The 22,431-nt window shown below is 45.4% G+C and overlaps 1 protein-coding gene across 2 annotated transcripts; it reads right to left on the bottom strand.

Annotated features, from left to right (window-relative positions):
- Window positions 1-4,710: 4,710 nt before the first annotated feature.
- EPCIP (exosomal polycystin 1 interacting protein) lies at window positions 4,711-22,140 on the bottom strand. 2 transcript variants are annotated; one of them, XM_060640404.3, is made up of 2 exons: window positions 22,021-22,140; window positions 4,711-5,718 (listed from the first exon to the last, which is right to left on the bottom strand). In XM_060640404.3, the coding sequence occupies exon 2, from the start codon at window positions 5,651-5,653 to the stop codon at window positions 4,994-4,996; it is 660 nt and encodes a 219-aa protein (XP_060496387.1). In that variant the 5' UTR covers window positions 5,654-5,718; window positions 22,021-22,140; the 3' UTR covers window positions 4,711-4,993. The 2 variants fall into 2 exon arrangements, with proteins under 2 accessions (XP_060496387.1, XP_060496388.1); XM_060640405.3 differs by lacking the exon at window positions 22,021-22,140 and adding an exon at window positions 13,776-13,888.
- Between the last annotated feature and the right edge of the window lie 291 nt (window positions 22,141-22,431).

The raw sequence follows: 22,431 nt of genomic DNA, 5'->3' as shown, positions 1-22,431 counted from the left end.
AATTGTGACCTGAGCCGAAATCAGACAGTTAACTGACTGAGTCACCCAGGCACCCCGTATAATACTCTGAGTTTTTCCCATTGCAAAAGTGATACATGTTTATGCAAAAAAATTTAGGAAATCAAGATACCCAGGAAGGAGAAAATGATAACCCCTTTAATATCATCACCCAGATACAATAATGTTAATATGTTAGTGTGTATACTTCTAATCTGTTTTTTTTTTTTTTTTGCCCTGCACACCATTTATTAAATTTCTTCCCCTTTTCCCATGGATTTGTGATTTTATTCTTAATATGTACTGATTGTTTAAAATGTGGGATCTGTTTTCAGCTGTCCTTAGTGCTTTATTTATTTGTGTGGTTTACCTTTACTACTTAAATAGGTGAGGCTTGACGAGGCACTGTGCTCTCTGCACAGCTCTCCGTCGTTGCTTTCCTGGAGGCTATCTACGTCAGGTAGCCTGATGACACTTGTGTGTCATTCAGAGTTCTGTCTCTGGACTCTGCTGAAATTAAAATGCATTAAAAACTTGGGGGTGCCTGGGTGGCTCAGTCAGTTGAGCATCTGACTCTTGATTTTGGCTTAGGTCATGATCCCAGTGTTGTGGGATTGAGCCCCACATCGGGTTCTGTGCTGAGTGTGGAGCCTGCTTGAGATTCTCTCTCTCTCTCTCTCTCTCTCTCTCTCTCTCTCTCTCCCCCTTCCCTCTCTCTCTCTGCCCCTCTCCCCTGCTCTCTCTCTCTCTAAAATAAAAAAAAAAAAATTTAATAGCAAAAGGGCTCAGCATAAAACAAGAAGGCCTCTTTGCATCATTTTTTGATTTAACAAATCAAATCAGATTTATAAACATCCTCCTGTAGATTCTGGAGAAAGAGATCCAGTAGTTATTAGAGATCATCTCTGGGAAACTGATTGCCCAGCTCCCTTTTTTTTTTAATTAAAAAAAAATTTTTTTTTAAATACTTACTTATTTTAGACAGAGAGACAGAGCATGAGCAGGGGAGGGGCAGAGAGAGAGGAAGACACAGAATCAGAAGCAGGCTCCAGGCTCCGAGATGTCAGCACAGAGCCTGATGCGGGGCTCGAACCCACGAGCTGCGAGATCATGACCTGAGCCGAAGTCGGACGCTCAACCGACTGAGCCACCCAGGTGCCCCACTTAGCTCCCATTGTTAATTTAATGTGTGTAAAATGCTGTTAATAACTTTTCTTGATGCTTTTGTTCCTTTCTTCCTTTAAGGCGCCCTTCATGAGTTCACTCAAGAGTTTTAACCCCTAACTCTTTTCTCTCATAAGGCCTTAGATTCCTCACCCCTTTCCCCCCAACCTCCCACCTAAGGGCTTTTAGGATCGTGATTCTAGATGTTGAAGAGTGGGCTACTACATAGAAGAGGAGTGCAAGTGTCCTAAATTTCTCCCCTGTAGCTCTGAAATGAGGAATTTAGACCCACCGATCCCGCAAGTGACCTTCTGCAACCCTGAAGTCACTGTCTTCACCCCATTTCTTCTGTATATCTTTCTACCAGTCACTGGGGCACTGGGGCACTCTCGCACTGACTCACCAGAGCTGACTTGTTAACTTTTCAGGAATTTTGCAAGCTGGTTGTTTAATACAGTTATTATTAAAAATTAAATTATATGAACTTATAGTTAATTAACTTATGCAAAAAAACCCCCAAAGATAGTCCTCAAAACTCATCACCTCTTCGTTATTCTACCACATTTTACTATTATATTTCCTCTTGAGATTCTTAGTGCCTACTGCACTGTGGGTAGGAATGCTATCTAATCACACCCTACTGTGCCTCTTTGCTCACCTCTGTGTTCCATGATGTGCCTCGGAGCTTGAAATTGGTTATGAGGTCAGTAGTTGCACCACTGAAATTGGAAAACACTACATAGAGGGGTTTGATTTGTTCTGTTGAGCGTGCTGGAGCAAATGTTAACAATGCAGACTAAACTTAAACGTGTATCATGTCAGTAGCCTTAACATTCTGAATAGTCCTCCGAATTAAGGAAATACTCCTCCAGTAGTTGAAAAATATTATTCGATTCAGCAAAGAAGTTGCTTACATCATTGGCTGACAAATGACATTCCCACAAAAATCTGTGTTAACTTTCCTCTTACTCCTCGTGTAAAGAAAACTATCAACCAACATTCATGCCAAGAACTATACGCACTCATCAGTCACAACCCTCGGTTGGCTTCGGATACAAGAGTTTGGCAAAAATCACCTACAACATTCTTTGGGGATTAATTATCTACATAGAATTTACAATAAAGAATACTATATATTCTATTGTCATTTATAAATTGTGTGCTACGCATCCTTTGTATCAGCAAAATTTATAGTAAACGTGTACATACGTATCTATGTACTTTTTTTTTGTTTTGTGTTTTGGAGAGCTAGCTGTTCAGCTTTTACTGGCACACCACTGATCAGAGGTGACAAATGGCTAGCCCCAAGCTTAAGGGGACCACCGACATGGTTGGTTTGACCACACAGTGTTACCTAAAGTAACCAGCAAACAAAAAGGTGACATGGTGTGCCAACATTTACAAATTGTGAGATTTCACATAAAAACCTGGAATTCTTAATTTTCCTGAACGACGAAAACTGGACCCTTTGTATTCTCCCACGGTGACACTCGGCTGGAGCTGAGCTTCTGTGGACCATTCAGGTGGGGTGTGGACTCTTAGTCTGCCACCATCCCCACCGCTCCCTGCTGTCCTTCCAACCCTCACCCTCCACCGAGCACTGAGTGCCGTCTCTCCCTGTGTACGCACCGTGCGTTCTCTCAGTTTCTGACTTATCCTCTCTCGCTGAGACCTGAACCACGTTTTCAGGCCAGAAATCTGGCAACTTCAAGCTTGATTGATTACTGTATTAATTTTTCCTCATCTATTGATCGAAGTCCCATTGATCCACAATGATTTCTTACAAGAATCACTTACAACATCTGTGAAAGGGCTTTGAAGTGATTCAAAGCCACCAAATAGAAGCAATGCATATCAAGATGCTCATAATTTCTAACACTTAATTTTACCCTTTGTTGATAAAAACTGATTAAAATTCAGGCATTTTTACATTTTTGGTTACCCATGACAGTAAATATATTTATTACTCATCCTTTCACTTGTATCCTTCTTGCCTTCCTTTTTCCTCCTGTTTTCTCCTTGTCTTTTTCTGTCACTTTAATCTTACCTCTCAAATACAATGTGAGTAATGAGGTCATTGCATTATCCTATTAAGATTCATACTTTGGTCGTCGTTTTGGCCTAATTTAAATACTGACGTTATGGACTCATGCTAATTAGCCCAAATGGCCAAATCCCCCGCCAATTAAGCAAATGTAGACATTTCAGGTTATTTCGGTCACCCTATGTTTAAGGTTAAGAGAAAAATGTGGTGAATGTGATCTGAAATCATCAACCTCAAGATATCCTGTTATTTGATAATAAAACTCTTTCTTACCATTATCACATTATGAATGCGATTATGTCTCTGCTTCCTCCTGCATTTGACCTGGACATTTGTAGCATCATCATCATGGATTCTTTACATTCTGTCTCAATGATAAATTGAGTATATGAGGAAAAGTTTTCTTTGTACCTTGAGGTCAGTTCACTTTTTAAAAATTTTTAGGGGCGCCTGGGTGGCTCAGTCGGTTGAGTGTCCGACTTCAGCTGGGGTCATGATCTCACAGTCCGTGAGTTCGAGACCCGCGTCCGGCTCTGTGCTGACAGCTCAGAGCCCGGGGCCTGTTTCAGATTCTGTGTCTCCCTCTCTCTCTGACCCTCCCCCGTTCATGCTCTGTCTCTCTCTGTCTCAAAAATAAATAAACGTTAAAAAAAAATTTTTTTTTTAAATTTTTAAATATGTTGCTTCAGTTCTTTTGTCACCACACCCTTTTATGTCAACCATGTCAGAGAAAGTGTCTTAACTTCCCAGAATTAAACATCCAGATGGACTAAACATTCTTTTGTTCATTATATTTTAGTAGTATGAGCATTTGTGCCCATAAGAATCACATTCTAAATGATTATTAGGTTCCCAGACTAGCCCCTAGTGATGTTAAATGCAGTTCTTATTTCTGGAGTGGAGGGAGGAGGGGGAGGGGGAGAAAAAGCCGAAGTGATACACCGGGGACCAAGACGGAGGAAGGCAAAGACAGAAAGAATGAAAGCAAAAGGTCCACAAGAGAAACTCCCTGGGTTTAGGTCTTGCTGTAAGCAAAATGTTGAGATCTCTGCCATCGGTTTTTGTGTCCCCTGACTTTTCGTTTCTGTATCACACTCCTCAAATCCCAGTGCTCTCCTTTGGTCCTAAGGTCCCACCCTAATCAGGCCTGTTCCACTCTCAAAACTCCCCTTTCTCAGTGCAGACGTGTCTAGCAAGGTCTTCGGAAAACATCAGTCTAAAGAGAACCGAATCATTTTGTGGAACACATAGTCCTGAAGCATCTGAAATCTAGCGTTCTCTTCTTAGGGGAATTCCAGTCCAGTGTAACAAAACGAAGCAAGAGAAAAGAAACTAAGGCAGTGTTTTGAAGGAAGATATCTTCCTTGGGGCGTCATCCCCTGTGCTGAGTCCCGCTAAGCAGTCCCTGACGTGGCCTGCTTTCTCCATTCCCCATCTGATGTTTCTGCCCAGACCCCCGGGAGCCCGGGCCTGGCCTCTAGCTGGCTCACAAGATGTTCTGGACTGAAGTAGGTTGTTTTTTTTTTTTTTTTTTTTTTTGCTTTGTGTTTTGGGGTTTGTTTTTTGTTTGTTTCTTTCTATTTATTTTGTTTTTCTGAACAGCTCCCATGGTTGGGCTCAGAGCGGAGCAGAGAGGGCTGGCTGTGTATATGGGCTGTGTATATGTGAATGGGGGCTGGGCAGACAGGTGAAGTTGAAGGTAAGGATACCCATGGCCTGGTTCCCAGATTCCTTTTCAAGTTCTCCACAGTTTGCCAAAGTTCCTGGCGGTTGGAACCTTTGACGACGTTAGTAAATGAACGTGACAACATAGCTTTGGTTGCTCAAAATTGGGAAGGTTTCAAAGTAAGAAAAGTGGGGGAAATGGTTGGTGGTGTTGGCAACGTTTTCTATACTGTATGCTTTTAAGGATGAATTCCCGTTGAAAAGCGCCACATCTAAGAATGAGATACACATACACGTATGCCGGCCTCCGGGTAACCATGCGGGCTTCTCTCCGGGTTCACTTTCCCTGCCGTCGTGGATGAGTAAGCTCTGCTCTGGCAACGGCCGCCTGGCCTCGGTGTTGACCCGAAGTCTCTCCAGACCGCAGATAGCCAGGTATTCGGCGGGGAGAGTGTTGGGGCTGCACAGAGAAAGCTTCAGGTCCCGGACCAACGTGAAGTTCAGCAGAAGGCCCAGTGCAGATGCATCTGTGAACCAGACGGTCAGTCGGTCGTCGTAGCTGGTTTGCTCTATCGCGGAAGGCAGGACGGTGTGGCAGCTGCACATCAAGTTGGCCAAAGTGTAGTCACAGTCCCGGACGTCCGCGGAGCAAGTGCAGTTCCGAATGGTGTTTTCCTTCGTGAAGATCAGAGTGCTGTTCCTCTGACCTCCTGTGAAGCAACCCAGGACAAGGATGCCCAGGGCGCTGGTCAGCAGGAGGCTGTGCCCAGAAGGTGGGGCCATTCTTGTCTCAGCGTGGGCCCGCAAGGTTGTGTCTCCCCTTCGTGAGCCAGTTCATTGCAACTCAACTGAAAGACAAATACGCAGCTGTGTTATCGCAGGCTCTCATTAGAAATATGCGGGTCATGGGGCGCCCGGCCGGCTCGGTTCGTAGAGCATGTGACTCTTAATCTCAGGGTCGTGAGTCTGAGCCCCATGTTGGGTGTAGAGGTTGCTTAAAAAAATAGGAAGGTTAGGGGAATGGACCCCCCTAAATCATCCATCGCAAACGTTTCTCTCTTGTGGTTCTATCAAGGGCAGGCAACGCAAGTGCCTGAGTGGAGCCCAAGTGCAGAAATGATCTTTTCTCAGAGCCTTGTGACAGGCAGTGGCCAGCCTACCCGTGTGAGGCGTAAAACTCCCTGTGATGTCTGCTGGGAGACTGACACACCAGCAGCAACAAGATGGGGTGCCAGAGAGGAGACCCAGTGCGCCTGTCTGGGTGCACCAGGGATCTGTGGTGCTTTGAGCGTGCACACTCTCCAAACGTCGTGTTACTTGTATTGAGTACTCGACAACCCCTTAACCGTGCACATTCCCTCCTCCCCTCAATATCTGACTTCCTGGAATTCAGGAGACCAGCAGCTCCGTGATGGACTCAGCTATCCAAGTGCTACCTGTGAAACAACATAGCGTGCAAACCAGCGAAACATTTAGTTAATGGTAACCTTTAATTTCTAACTAGACAAACATGCCCCCCCCATCATATTAATCTGTTTATAGATCCATTGATACTTTCCTGGTCTCCCAGAAATATGAGTATTAGAGTAGATTTGACCGTGTTAATAGACCATGAAAACACTAATCACATGCCAGTTAATTGCAATGAACTTTTCATTGCCTCCTTTCCCAGAACACCTGTTATAAATTGGTTTTATCAAGTAACTTAGTGTAAGGCTCCAAAACTAAGCAATCTATCAGCACTGTTAAATGACCTAAACAAGATAAGTCCATGCTTAGTTTAAGGAGCAACATCAATGTCCAATTTGGAGGAAAACGGCCTAAGTACTTGATATATAATAGATGCATGGTATTCTTTTCTGGTGAGGTTGGAATGAGACACACGTTATGAAATAGGGTTCCAGGTTCCAGTCTTGCAAGAATAATTACATTTCCTGGGGCTCCTGGGTGGCTCAGTTGGTTGGTTAAGCATCTGACTCTTGATCTCAACTCAGGTCATGATCTTGCAGTTTGTGGGATAGAGCCCCATGGGGGACTCTGTTCTGACAAGCAGAGCCTGCTTGAGATTCTCTCTCTCCCTCTCTCTCTGCCCCCCACTCCCCACTCACTCGTTCTCTCCCAAAATAAATAAACACTAAAAAAAAATTAAAATAAGAATAATTACACTTCCCCTGAGTTAGCTGATGGCTGACCAAAAGATACAAGACCAAAGATACAATTCAATTAATCCGAATTGACCAAAGATACAGTTCAGTCCATCTGCATGTACAAATCACCATGCATCTGGAAAAATACTTGGAACGAGGCCTCTGGCTCAGAGAGTCCAGGGCTGGTGACAGGGCCCCCGTAGGAAGGCTGCGGAGGGACAGACGAGTCAGTCCGAGGAGCCGAACGTGTGTCCAGAGAGGGTGGTGGTGACAGCAGGAAAGAGGTGAGGCAGACGTGCAACACTTAGGGTGCAAGATGAGGCCCCGAGGTGGCAAAGCAAGGCAAAGAGAAATCCAAGGGAGGCAATGCTAAAAATGCCAGGGTCAGGTGGACAGGGAGGAGGCACACGTTCGTCAGCAGGTGGCCAGAGACCAAAAATAAGCTCAGCTAAGTAAACTTGAACAGAAAGTAAGACACTGGTTCACAGGAATCATAATATCATTCATTCATTCATTCGCTCATTCATTCATTCATTCGCTCATTCATTCATTCATTCACTCAGCAAATGTTTACTGAGAGTTCACTAGCTGGCAGGCACTTTGCTGGCTCTGGGGATACAGCCCAGAAGACAGCGAGGTTATGGAAGTTGGGTTCTAAGCGACTTGATTCTGCTTCCAGAGCCCAAGGCGGGCCAGGCCTGCGTGTGAGGACCAAGGGCCTGCGGCAGCGGGGAGGAGAGGGAGGCAAAGGCAAGAGTTGGGTGGGGCTCAGCACGGGCCATGTGCCAAGGCCGAGCAGAAGGCACAAAGATGAACAAAACCTGTACCCTGCCCTCCAAGGGCTCATAAGCGGAAGAGGAAGACAAATAGGGCAGGACTGAGAAAGGCCCTATTGAATGTACGTGTGGTTATAGGAACGCAGCAGAGAGATAGGTTAAAGTCCATTTGGGGGACTGAATAAGGTGCTTTATATAGTGCTTTGTGTTGACTTTGAAGTTGTTACAGGGTTTTCTTAAAGGATGTATTCGTTAGTGCATTTTGTCATAAAAGAAAGGGCTTTGAGAAATGCTCCCATAGAGCCAGCATTCTTCCTGAACACAAGGTTTAACGGTTTTAAATAGTTTTAGGATGTGGTGGTGACTACCCCACTTAGTAAGGAGCAGTGACTAACTTATTAATTACAAGATAATTTTAGATGATCGGTTGTCCTCGATTCCGCTGGAGGTTTGTTTCTAGGACTTCATGCCCCAGTAACGCTTTCATATCAGAACTGAGAAAGCTGTCATCGACACCACTGGCTTGCTCTGATCTCAGCCTGGAGGGGAAAGGGAGGTGAAAAAGGGTCTATCCACAAGCCTGGAACCTGGTGAGAAAAGTGTCTGCTTCATTTTCCAGGTGCTGATACCATTCAGAGGCATGCATGGAAGAAGAAAAGAGGTAGGAAGGGAAATAGACATTGGTTTCCTGAAACAAGGGGAGACTAGAGATCATAAAAGATTTGTGAGCAGCACCTCTTCCCGGCCCCGCAGTCAAGTCCCTGGCTGGATCTCAGGGTGGCCCCTGCCTTCTGGGTATCAGGGAATTCAAAGGCTGGAACATGGAGGCCGGATGCATGAGGCCTGGTGATGGCTTACAAAGTAGGACAAATATTCCTGGTAACAAGCCTATAGGGTTTCCAAAAAGATGCTAGTTGGACATTTTTATCCTTCGGTTTTACCCTGGACTTCTCTCTTTAGATTTGTTGAATGTGGATTGTGAACACCCTGGTTTTACTGTGTATTTATTCATTTGTGGGCAGATTCCAGCATGGCATCAGCAGAATGGGCACAGATACATCACACTGTCCCTGCTCCTTCCTGTGCCCCTGACCATAATGGGCGTGGTGCCATGGGGAAAGGAACTGTTGTTTTCCTCTGCGGGTTGCTCAGCTTGTTAGAAGGGAAATCTTGATCTACTGGTGACTGTCTTGTCTCCAGAAGGGGGGAGATTGCCCTACAATGGAGCCAACACAGAGGAGAACAGACAAGAAATGCAGAGACATTTCTAACAACTTTTTTGAACACCAGGATCAAGCCATGACTGACATCCTTCTTTGATTTCTGAAATAAGTGAGCCAAAAAATTTTTCCCCCTACTCAAACCAGTCTGAATTGGATTTCTGTAACAAGCAGTGAGAAGAGTATGCTGACATTGGGCAAACTATCTTTTGCCCCCCCCCCCCCCCACCTTCATTCAATATACCTTTGTTGCGTCCTTGCTGTGTGCTGGGCATGGTGTGTGATAATCACTATAATAGCATTTTGTATGGGGTGTTGAGTCTACACCTAACTTCGCCTGCAAATGGAAGATGTCATAACAAGCTTCACAGAAGAGGTAGTATCTGAGGAGGGGAATAGTTCCTGAGTAAGAAAAAGAAAAGAAAAATTTATCTATGTAGTTAGCACAGGGCGATCAGAATTTGAAACATCCAAAAGTAGGACAGAGGGGGGCGCCTGGGTGGCTCAGTCAGTTGAGCATCCGACTTCGGCTCAGGTCATGATCTCGCGGCCTGTGGGTTCGAGCCCCGCGTCGGGCTCAGTGCCTGGAGCCTGCTTCCGGTTCTGTGTCTCCCTCTCTCTCTGCCCCTCCCTCCCCCCCCCCCCACCTCAACGCTCTGTTTCTGTCTCTCAAAAATGAATAAACATTAAAAAAAAATTAATAAAAAAGAAACCAAACAAAAGTAGGACAGAGAGACTGATGGGCTATGGGGATGCTGGTGGGAGAGGGGAGTGGAGGGGTCCTGTTGGGGGGGAGCCTTCTGACTTGCTCTGCCTCATCATTTTCTTAGTACCCCAGCTTGTTGTGTGCCCATCATCAGGGCTTGCCTCCTGTGTCCTAAGAGGAGTCCCCTCCCCGATCCCGTCCCCCACCACTGTGGGCGGGGGCTTAGTAAGGGGCAGGGGCAATGTGACGTATCTGTGCCATTTTGTTTATGTTATGCTGGATTCTGCCCACAAATGAATACATACGTAGTGAAACTAGAGGAAAAGTTGATTCCTCCCTATGTTATAGCCTGAGGCCACTGAGGAGGTGGGGGGTGGGGGGTGGGGGTGGGGAGGGTGTGCTCTGCTCCACGTGGTCATGTAGGGGCTCAAGCTTTCATCCACGGCTCTATCATCTCCCAGGCCTTTGGATCCTCTGTGGGCTTTTCACTGACCAGAACTCAGCCATGCGGCACCCCCTCTCTGCAAGCAGCTTGGAAACGAGGCCCGGCACTGTGCCAAGGGAGGAGAGGACGACGTGGGTATCGGTGGGCACTAGGAATTTCTGGCAAGCATAATACGTGGCTTTATGCAGCCATCACAAACACCGAGGTGGTCTCAATCCACCTAAATTTTTCAGGCAAGATGTGAAACACCGTGTACGCTCATTAAATCTTGGAGCCTTTAAATCACCGAACATGTCGAAAAACTAGAGCTACTATTCAGATCAGTTCAAATATTAGTTTTATGTCACAGCTGAAGAAATCTCGGTAGTAATTAATGCCAGCAATTAGCTGCACGAAAGCAAAGACTTCTGAAGTGAGCAGATACAGACATCAGTTACTTCAAAACAAATTCCACACAGATTCCTTCTCAGTCTAGGATTACACCCAACATTTAGATAATGTTTATACTTGGCTCCAAGAGGAATGTTTCAAACTGGACTAGTTCTGTTTATAAGAAGATATTACTAGTAAGAAGATCGTGTGTCGGTGGGAGGAGAGCCTTTGGACCGTTTGCCCAAAACAGATTTGAAATGTCTTGAATAATGATGGTTTGAACTCTATAGTCTCAACACAAAGGAGAAAAAATACAATTGTGGAAAACCATGATGGTATTCCCCAAATTCTAACAGCAACTAGCAATTCAGCGTGATTTCCCATTTTTAATTCAGAAGTGAGTTTAATTTGAAATTAAAAGTGTTTTTTGTTTTTGTTTTTGTTTTGTTTTGACAGGGGAAAGGCACTTAGGGAAAAGTCTCGGTTGAAGCAACTGGGGCCAATAAGGACCAGAAACGGATGAGATGCTCCAGCAAGAAGCAGAGGGCCTGAAAGAGAAATCTGGACCCCAGACACAGGAAGAAAGGCAGAAGACAGCCAGCGTCCAGGCACTTCAAAGAAACCCACTTGGAAGCCAGGACTTGGGGAGCTAGGCAAGGATGTCTCACAAACACGGTTCCCCAAGCGTGTTTCTGCAAAACTCCTTGAAGGTTCTGAGGGGGCGAACAGGAGAGACCTTCCAGACAAGGAGGTAATTTGGAATTCTGGGTGTATCCCACCTGGCGAAACATAGACCTTACTCTTGAAGTGTATCTGATCACAAAGGTACCCAGTGTTGCTAACACCGAGACCGGATGAGATGGCCTCGCTCACCCCAGGGGTCGAATGGGTTGCCCAAGGAGTTAACTGCCTGAGTAGGCAGTTAATTAAAAGGCAATGTGATTGGTGAGTGCTTATTAATGACATGGAGCCAGTGTTGGGCACAAGGACAGGGAAAGACTCGCAACAGGGTGCTTTAGGGCCAGCAGAGAAGGGCTTGGGGGAAGGGAAAGGAAAGGGCTGCAGCTAGAAGGGTCCCTCGAGCAAAACCTCAGAAACTGAGCCCTTGGTGTCTCTGGGGCCTATGAGCTGGAGCGCAGGCAAGGCAGGGTTAGGACAAACCCCGAGATCAGGGGTTTAGTCTTCAAACCCTTCTGACTCTCACCCTGTTAATAAAAACTTAAAAAAAACAAACCTCTCCCCAGTGGGGCGCCTGGGTGGCTCAATCGGTTAAGTGTCCAATTCTTGGTTTCGGCTCAGGTCATGATCTCACGGTCTGTGAGTTTGGGCCCCACATTGGGCTCTGTGCTGACACCGCAGAGCCTGCTTGGGATTCTCCCTCTCCCTCTCTCTCTCTCTTCCCCTGCCCTGATCACTCTCTCTGTCTCTCTCAAAAATAAATAAATAAATAAATAAACTTAAAAAAACAAAAAGCCCTCTTCCAGAGATGTGACTTTTTATTTATGAAAGCATTACAACTACCCTATTGATATATTATCTACATTGTGAGTCATACACAGAGAGTAGAATTTTTTTAATCTGAGACAAAAAAATAAAAATAAGACTTGAGTACCTTCAACTCAACCCACTGGCTTAGCTTGGACACTCCCTTGGCCGCAAACACCCCCTTTGGAGGCCCCAGAGAGAGGCAAAAAGGAGGCGCTGGAGGTTTGTGAGCGGGGAGACCTATTTAGTTCTGTGCGTCAGGAAGGTCATTCAGGCAGAGATGAACTGGAAGACAGAGACAGAGCACAGTGGGTTCTAAGTAAGAGAACACTTCCGTATTTTCTTTGAGGGTTTACCTCTCTCCATTTGTTGACTCCTGGCTCCAGCCTCCCTGGATAAATCTGTGTCTGTGTCTCCAATCCTGGGGTGGGTGGGGCAGCCAAAGAGGGGAGGATGAGGGAGGCAAGGGTGAGGACAAAGGTCCTCGTGCGTGGGAAGCAGGAGATCCAGAGGGAACAGCACAGGGAAAGCAGTCCCTGTTTCCTTCTTAGCATCCCCACATGGCTTGCCTGGGGCTCTGCTCTTCAAGATGCCCACCCTGCCCCTGCCCCTCGCCGGAAAGGCACAGCTCATCTTCTGAGCCAGGGGCCTCTGGGTGGTTTCCTTAGACCGGCAGCCAGAGCAGCTCCTGGCAAGACAAGTTACAGGCGAGATTACGGAGTCGGCACGGTATCTTTCCTGTCCCCAGGGGCTCCTTGCTGTGCCTTCATCTCAATTCCTTGGTCAAGGCTTATCCACTCTTTCCAGATGCCTGCTGCTAAAATCCTCCTCTCACATAGGGGTCTAAGGGCACTTGGGTAAGCCTTAATCTGGATTTACATAAACATATTCTTGCCCAAGCGTATTTGCCCTTTAGGCTTTATTCCTACTTGTGCCTTGTTAAAGGGATGGCAAGGATTAAATAGGAAGTCTGGGAGTCTGTGGGGTGGGGGCTCCTCTTGAGGACACCAGAGCTGAGGGATCACCTGTTCCCGGGTCCAGTTCCCACTGGTCCGTGGCTGTGCAATCACCCTTCCCAGGCAGGCCAAGGAGAACGTCCTGCCTACTCTGCATTCGTGCATGAGATGCTCGCGGGGATACTCTAGGTGTAGGACCTTGAGAAGCTCTTTGAGAAAAAACGGATTTGGGGCATTTTTCTTTTCTTTGGCTCTGTCTCACAAATGCACCGCAGGAGGTAGGTTACAGATACACGCTACGTAATGCGATATTTATTTTCTTAGGTTTACTTTATTTTGAGAGAGAGCCAGGGAGGGGCAGAGGGGCAGAGAGAGAGAGAGAGAGAGAGAGAGAGAGAGAATCCCAACCAGCCTTCGCACTGTCAGCATTGAGCCTGATGCAGGGCTCAAAGCCACGAATCGTGAAATCATGACCTGAGCTGAAGTCAAGAGTCAGATGCTTAACTGACTGAGCCACCCAGGCGCCCCTATGTAAGATGATATTTACAAGAGAAGGGATAGCTTTGTTGTTTAATAGTCCAAAGCTTATAATGTTGAAAGGGACATGAATTTGGGTCTCTCCCCAGCGCTTCCTTACTGTGGTAAGTGTTATCTTTTCTTTCCTCGTATTCCACCCCCAGCCCTGGTGTTATGAGCCACTGCATTTTCACACGCCCTCCCGAGTGTCTGCCTCTGAAGACACCGCCTTGTGCACTCCCTGTTGATGAAGGGCTCTTCCTGCCCCTGGGCCTTACTTACACAGTTCACAGTGAGAGGCGCGACACAGGATTCACCGTGATCCTGGTATGATCCGCATCTCCTTGGGTTTATACAGTGGGCGCAAAACTGTTCGCTATCATCTGACTTATTTCCTCATCTAGAGAAAGAGGAAATAAAGTTCACGTCTCCATAAGTTGGCATTTAGGCAAAATTAACCTCAAGTGTGTGGTTCGGGTCTCAAGAGCACCACGCTTTATTTTTGTGATGGTTCGTGTTCAACTCGCTGTATATTGCGGGCCACTCAGAAATGACTTGCGGAGTCGTCTCTGTCAACATGGCGCGGGGATGATAATACCTACTACACCAGGATATAACGTCAGTGTAGCAGGACGCACGTGGAAATGTAGAGTCTGTCCGTGAGTACTGTTACTACTAGTAAGTATGCTTACATATACGTGGTACTTAGTACTCTACTAACTATGATATTTTATAAGGTCGGAACCATAATGATAATAGGGATATATTAGCATGCTCTGTCAGGGCATCCCAAAAGCCACCCCAAAGAAACATAAAAGTTACTGGCACATTTAATGCACTACTTACATCAAAACATTTGAATAAAGAACAGGCTCAACATAAAGCAAAAATGCCTCTTTGCCCCATTTGTCCTGTAACAAACAACAACTCGATTTACAAACGTCCTTCTGCGATTCTGGGGAACGGGAGGGCTTGCAATCATTAGTGAGCAAAACCGGTCAATTGAAGTAAGTGTCCAATTCCCATTTCTAAATTGTTCAGTGGGGCAGCAGGGTATGGACTGTGATCAAAACACTTGCTTTCTGGTTTCTTCTTATCCCTGGTAGATACGGTGGGGGCTGAGTAAGGGCCCCTGTAGGTGTCCGTGTCCTAATTCCTAGAACCTGTGAATCTTGCCTTCCAGAGCAAGAGGGACTTTGCAGATGTGATTACGTTAAGGATCTTGGGATGGGGAGACCCTGGATTATCTGGGTGAGCCCAATGTAATCACAAGGGTCCTTCTAAGAGGAAACCGGAGGAGACAGAGGAGAAAAAGGCAATGTGGCAACAGAAACAGAGATCGGAGCGATATGGCTGGAAGCCAAGGAACGCCAGCAAACTCTAGAAGCTGCAAGAGACAAGAAACGGATTCTCCCCTGGAGCCTCCCCAAGGAAGGAGCCCTGTCGACACCTTGACTTTAGCACAGTCAGCCTGCTTTTGGACTTTGACCTCCGGAAATGTAAGAGAATACATTTCTTCTTGTGGAAATTTGTTAGGTAGTCATAGGAAACTAATATAGAGAATATAAGGAGATTACAAAGCACCCATATCAAACCACCCTTTGGACTAAACACACACACTAGGCGTGCCCGGGTGGCTGTCGGTTGAGCATCTGACTTGGGCTCAGGTCAGGATCTCGTGATGCGTGAGTTCAAGCCCCGCGTCGGTCTCTGTGCTGACAGCTCAGAGTCTGGAGCCTGCTTTGGATTCTGTGTCTCCCTCTCTCTCTGCCTTTCCCCCACTCACACTCTGCCTCTCTCTCTCTCAAAAATAAATGTTAAAAAAGTTTTTTTAAAACACGCTAGCCACTCTATTTACAGCCCTACAGTGTTTGCTAATTGTTTCCTGTGTCTTACTACTCTCGCTAGACTGGATCATAAGGAAGCTCTTGGGGTGACTATCCCAACCTCCATTACTGGCTTTCTGAAATACCAAGCTCAAAACTGTCCAGAGTAGTCATGCTGCACTGGGTCCAGCCCAGCATAAATGAGGCATCTGGACACGTCTCATGAATTCCGAGGGGGGCCTGTATCCAGGTGGTGATTTGCATGTGTGGACCTGTCGAGGAAAAAAGAAGGAAGCGTGAAGACGGTGTGTGAAGGCCTGGGGCAGGGCTGAGTGGAGGGACAGGATGGCACTTGTCTCTTCTCAGCCCAGACTAATTAATGCCACGGGCTGAGTCCTGTGGAGCCGCAGGCAGAGGCTGCATGGACAGCTCTCAAGAACCCTGAGATGCGGGGCACGAGTGGCCCCTATCTGGGTGACGACACCGGGCTGGGGACAGAGTCGTTCCCCCCACTTGCGCACTGAGTGCAGGACAGCTCTGGTACGATGAGGAAGGAGGGACAAGCAGCACCGTTTGGCCTTCCTTGGAGGATGGATGGGAGTGCCCCTGGTCACTCCTCTTTGGGCAGTGGATCAGTGGGGAGCCCCATGGCTAAGGCAAGGGACAGTCACCATCCAATGGTGGCTGGGGACAGAATCAAGTGAAGGGATCATTTCTGAGCATATGTAAGACATTCCTGGGGGCTCTATTGTGTAGACACAGAGGTAGGAAGGAGGCAAGGCTTTGTATCAGGGAGGTGGAAACACAAATCGGCAAAAGGCAAGCTATTAATGTGCATTTGAACTTATTTGTGCCCAGTGGTTGGTGAAGCCAGGACTCCTTCAAGGATCAGTTGATTACTGCTTTTAGATTAAATGTATTCAATAATGGAAATGGACCTGAGAGCCAACTTGAACAAACGAAAGCATTTTGTGTTTTGAAAGCATTGAGCTCAACTGGGTGTTGATTTCACCCATCGTTTGCTAATCGGATCCCGGACCCCTTGGTGTCGGTATGCTGTGTAAGTCAGGTTTCTGATGTGGCAAAAACCTGGTCTTTTTGTTGACTGTGGTTTCCCCAGTCCTTAGGACAGTGCCTGATGCATAGAAGCACTCCATAAATATTTATCCTATCCCTACATTATAAATCCCTACATTAGCTAAGTCAGAGATGCGTGTTACTGACCCTTTACTTCCACTTTTACCTTCCACCTCCTGGAATTGTGCAGTGTTATCATGTTACCAAAATCAGCAAGCAAAATGCATCTTTTTTAGCAGGAATTTCGGTGTCTGGCCTAGCCATGACAAAGGAAGCATACTGAGATTTTGTGTATCGGCAAGAGGATGGGAAATTCGAACCCAACATCCTAAGCCTTGCCTGTGAGTCCTCCCTGAAAGCCACTGAATGACATCTGGCAAAAGCCCCATGAGGCATCCCCATCCTCCGTGGCTTTACCGATCAGTACCGTGTACGCTTGCAGTTGCCTAGGAATCTTCTCGTAAATCTGATGGAGACACAGGGTGAAACACACTCGCCTGGAACGATGACCACGAGCCCCAAGTCAGGCTCCCAGATCGCTGTCCTTCCACTTCACCCTACACATCCATCCAGGGCTCACAGGAAGAATGAGCAGAGTTGGTAAATACTGATCTCACAGATAGTGGTGAGCATTAGAAGGCATCACCCTAATTGCTGTCCGTTGAGGGTTTATGATAGCCCCCACTACAGACTCCCCCAAGATCTAACCTTCAAGCGTCCAGTTTTGTAAAACTAACCTGGGACCGCTTTGCTCAAATTACGAGTGTGAGGTTGCCAAGGAAAAATGAGTCAGAGTAATCCCTTTTCTAAGAGATGAGAAGAAAAAAAAAAGCCTGCAAAGCTTTAATATTTTAATTACCTACTTCCAGAACAATAAAAAAGGGACTAATATCTTCCACGCAGTGAGGTGCATTATGACGGTTTCATAAAGTAGCTTGAGCTATTTCCCCAGGACAGAAGCCTTACGCTTTTTCCTTTCATCTGTATTCAACCATTCCAACGATATTCAATCTTAGAAGCGTTAAGAATTAAAATTTCCTTTAGGGTTTTAGTTCCAAATATTGGAACCATAAGCAAGTTAAACCTTGCCGCTTTCATGAAAGACTTGTAAGGGTCTTTAAATGCCTCCTGGGAACAATGACTAAAGCTAATGTCAGATCCTGGAGCAGAAATAGGACATTAGGTAAAATCTAAGGAAATCCACATAAAATGTGGACATTAGTTAACAATAATAATGTATCGATATCGGTTCATTGATTGTGACAAGTATGTGTCTGTTCTGATGTAAGATGTAATAACAGGGGACACTAGGTAGGGGCATATGCGAAGTCTCTGTGCTATCTTCACAATTTTTCTGAGTCTAAAACTATTCTAAAATAAAAAAGGTTTTGTTTTTTTTGTTTTTTGTTTTTTTTTGAGAAGAATGCCTCCTGATTTCATCGACGACTCCTTGGAGATTATTATTTTTGTGCTAACAGCAGAGCTCCAGTGGGTCATCTGAGCATCACAATTTGGGCTAAACTGAGCACCCATGAAATGGTGTCTAGGTGTGACTCCAGATGAATTCTTTAGCCCTTCTGGCCGCGAGAAGATTCTGGCTTTCTTAACGGCCCTGAAAGCCAGGCAATTCGGAGATGCAAGTGGGAAGTGATCTTTTTATGGAAAATGGATCAAAACTGGAAGGGAGAGGCATCAGGAAATATTGTGGGAAGAAGTCCTGAAGGAATGTGTGTGTGTGTGTGTGTGTGTGTGTGTGTGTGTGTGTGATACTTCCCTCACGAGGCTTATGTTGTTCCCTGTGTCTAGGAGAGTTCTGTATTTCTCAACTGCTGAGAAACCAGCCTCATCTCTTAAACTGTCCTTGGATCCCACCTCTTTCATGAAACTTTAGTAGCTAGGGCTATGGATGGTGGTTCTTGCCTGCCTCCAACCTGTTTCTCTCTCTCTATTTTTTATTTGAGAGAGAGAGAGAGAGCGTGCGCACGCATGCGAGCGGGGAAGGGGGCATCAAGAAAGGAAGAGAGAATCTTAAGCACACTCCATGCTCAGCATGGAGTCCTACACAGGGCTCTATCTCACAGCCGTGAGATCGTGACCCGAGCTGAAATCAAGAGTCGGACGCTCAAACGACTGAGTCACCCAGAAGCCCCTCAAACCTGTTTCTCTTATAGGGCTACACCAGTCTACCATATAAAAGAAACTAAAAACGAACTTTTTACGAGCAAATCTGTAATCATACAGAGAGACTGTGCATGTTTTTGTTAGGTTTTTAAGCCACTCCCATCAGGCTTTTGTTAATATCACTCCATTCAAACCATTCTCATCAGCTTCCCAGTGACTCCTCCCTCCAGCGTGCCCAATCCAATGGTCAGTTGCCTGGTTTCATCTTGCTTGAATTCTTACCAGTATTCGACACGGTTGCCTATTCTTTCCTTCTTGAGCAAAGAACTTTCTGTTCTTCCCTGACACCCCATTCTCCAGCTTCTCTCGCTACCAATGGCTGCTCCTTCCCACTCTCTTTGGCTGGCGTCCCCTCTTCCTCCTTGTTATTGCTGCCTGCCCCTGGCTCAGTGCTTGGCTCTCTTCTCTGTGTATATCCACTCCTTTGCGTGCTAACCTATGGACTTAAATATTATCTATATGCTGATGATTAACCTGCTTCCAGACTCTTCCCTGAACTCCATGCTCATATATCCAGCACCTTGAAAACTCCACCTGAATATCCAAGACACCTCAAACGTAACTTGCCGGATACACGACTCTTGATTCCCGCGAGAGTTAAGACTGCTGGGTAGAGAAGACATTTTACCATATCAACATTTTTCGGCATCAACACTTACTCCTCCACAGCCTTGGGTTCCCATGACTAAACCAGCTAAATACAGAAAATGGTCATCGATGACAGACAACGTACTTCCCAATAAGAAATGTGGGAGATATGTGGTGTCAAAAGTTCACTGAAATTGGGAACCATAGATATGTTTAATTGATGAATAGTAACATTCAACGACTGCTGCTTTCATGCCAGGTACTGTTCAAAGTATTTTTATGTATTTTATATCATTTAATCCTTAGTAAAATCATAGTAAAAGTAGACCTGATGGCCCCATTTTCGTATCAGAAGACGGAGACACATAGAGGCTAAACAGCTTACTCAAAAGGTCACGGAGCTGGTAAGAAAAAGTTAAAATTTGAACCCAGACAGCCAAACATGTTCTAGAGAATTGTGGTGGAAATTGCAGTGTTATTTCCCATCCTAGGGTCACGTTTCTATACAACTGCCTCGTATTCTATCACTAGACTCTGTGCCCTTTAACATAAAGCGTGTATAGGAACCTCATGCTAGGGGAATAGGAAACAAAATGAATGAAGTGAGTTCCAGTAGGCGTAAACATTTCAGAAACACTTTTTTTTATTTTTTATTATTTTTTTCACTCATATGTGGAACTTGAGAAACTTAACAGAAGACCATGGGGGAAGGGAAGAGGAAAAAATAGTTTCAGACAGAGAGGAAGGCAAACCATAAGAGACCCTTAAATACAGAGACCAAACTGAGGGCTGATGGGGGGAGGGCGAGGGAGAGGGGGAAATGGGTGATGGGCACTGAGGAGGGCACTTGTTGGGATGAGCACCGGGTGTTGTACGTAAGCGACGAATCACGGGAATCTGCCCCCGAAACCAAGAGCACACTGTATACACTGTATGTCAGCCAACTTGATGATAAATTATATTAAAAAAAAAAGAAACACTTTTTGAAAAGAACATTTATAAATTGGCTTTAAAAATAAGGACATTAGTTGAGTGCTGCTTCTGCATATGGGGGGCAGGCTACCTCAGAGAGCGAGCCAATGGGAAGTCTTAACTAAAATATGTAGCTACTGTACCTCTCCTTGACACAGAACCTTCTGAGAACTAGTTAACCAATGACTGCAAACCCCTTTCCATCTAATGACTTGGTCTATGCCCGGCTAATCCGATCACTGGGGTTCAGCCCCCACCCAGCTTGGCACATAGGCCCATGTCTGTGCCCTTGATCGTACACTCATGGAGCCATGTGGTTTGTCTGTTCTCCCCACTGACACAGAGGCACGATCTACTGGACACTGAATTAAAAAGTTGATAGTACTCCCCTGCTCATACTCGGTCTCTCTCTCAAAAATAAATACACATTAAAAATTCTTTTAGAAAGTTGATAGTATAACAGCATTAAGCAATAAAAATACTAGTATGGAAAAAGAAAATTGGGAAGTCTAAGTCAGCTGTTGAAAAGCACTCATTTCCATAGATACTTTATTAAAACTGTTATTTTCAGAAATGCCCAATTTCTGTAAAAAAAGTTTAATGAGAATCTTTTTTTTTTGTTCACACATACTGCATTATTTGGTCTAAAAATAAAAGTTAAAAATTTCCCCAAGATCACTGTTTTCATTAAAAAATTTTTTTCAAACAAATGAGGCCTGATAATTTTGGTAGTTTTTAAAGACAGGTTTTTATATATATTATGCATAATTTCCTCTCCTCAGTATACACCAACACTTTTATTGCTAAAAAAAAACCCCAAAAAACCTGCCCCAAACATGTTTGTTAAAGAATGAACTATATGAACAAGAACTGTGTAAGAATTACCAGTTTTGGCTAAAAAAATCCCCATCTTCTTGCCTTGTAGTACAGTATTTAATATTTTTTTTCACTTTTAAATAAAAGGACACATTTTTTAAAAAAGATAACGAGTCCACATGTTAATACTCATCTAAACTTCGTTTCTTATCTTCGTACGTTTTCCAATGAGCAGTGTATAAAAAAGCAATAAATGTAATCCTGTCACATAAGAACAGAGCAAAGGAACAGTATAAGCTGATGTTTTGAGAGTTCCCAGTTTTCTCTGTTTGGGATCACGATAAGGAAAAGAGCTATGATAGATCAGCTCTTTAAAAAAAGTTTTTTAACGTTTATTTATTTTTGAGGGACAGAGAGAGACAGAGCATGAGTCGGGGAGGGGCAGGGAGAGAAAGGGAGACACAGAATCCGAAGTAGGCTCCAGGCTCCGAGCTGTCAGCACAGAGCCCGACGCGGGGCTCGAAGTCACGAACTGTGAGATCGTGACCTGAGCCAAAGTCGGACACTTAACCGACTGAGCCACCCAGGCGCCCCTGATCATCTCTTTTATGTAATTGTTATTTCGCGTTGAAGACCGACAGGGAAGTAGAGCCAAATGTTTTAAATAGAAACAACAAGCCCCAGATCCATGCAGATATCTGTTATATAATAATATTACCCTAAGTAAATTTATCTGTTTAGAGACTAAATGAGAAGACCATTTCATTCTTTGCTGAATGCCCTGGAAACGTTTCCTTTGAAAGGCAGAATCTCCATAAAGAGCAATTCATATGCCTGGAAGCCTGAAAGAAACCAAACCAAAACAAAACAAAAAACACTTTCTTGGTAAAAGCCACCGTAAGTATACATTATGCTCGGGAAATGTAAATTCTGCCAGAAGACGGGGACGCCCACAGTGGCTCTTCAAAGGGTCGCAGAACTTGCCTGCAGTGCAGCCGAAATTCTGAAGCTATGAATAACTGTCTTACGAGACACACTTTTCGAGAAAGAACAGAGGAGTTACTTACATCTGGGAGTTCCAACGTGAGGCTTGCTTTTCCACGCTGCGGACCTCCGCCTGGTTCTTCACCCTGGCTTGACAGCTGGTTTAATCTGCAAGGCAGGATGGAATGTGTGGTCTTGCACTTGCTGTTGTTTTCCGGTTTCAGAGGGCCAGTGGCCCTGGCCGCTTCCATGGCAACCGGGGGGGAAGCTGCCCGCCTACTAGCTTCATTAACCACACAGCAGGAGAGAACCTGCCTTGGGGACCGCTGGCCACTGTTTTGGGGTTCTACCGTGGAAAGTTTCCAGAAGAAACTAGGGAGACCGCTGCTGTCTGCTGATCCTGAAGGGCTGACAGGAATGGAAGAAATTCTACTTCAGCAGGAAATCGAGTGGGCTAAGTATACAGCATGATATTCCTAGATGCTTTTACTCTC

Source organism: Panthera onca, chromosome C2 (genome assembly GCF_046562875.1).
Source record: "Panthera onca isolate mPanOnc1 chromosome C2, mPanOnc1 haplotype 2, whole genome shotgun sequence".
Lineage (NCBI taxonomy): Eukaryota > Metazoa > Chordata > Mammalia > Carnivora > Felidae > Panthera > Panthera onca.
This window is presented reverse-complemented; position numbering and strand designations above follow the sequence as displayed.

Coding starts and splice junctions, on each gene's coding strand:
- EPCIP (XM_060640404.3), bottom strand. CDS start 5,653: ATGGCCCCACCTTCTGGGCACAGCCTCCTGCTGACCAGCGCCCTGGGC.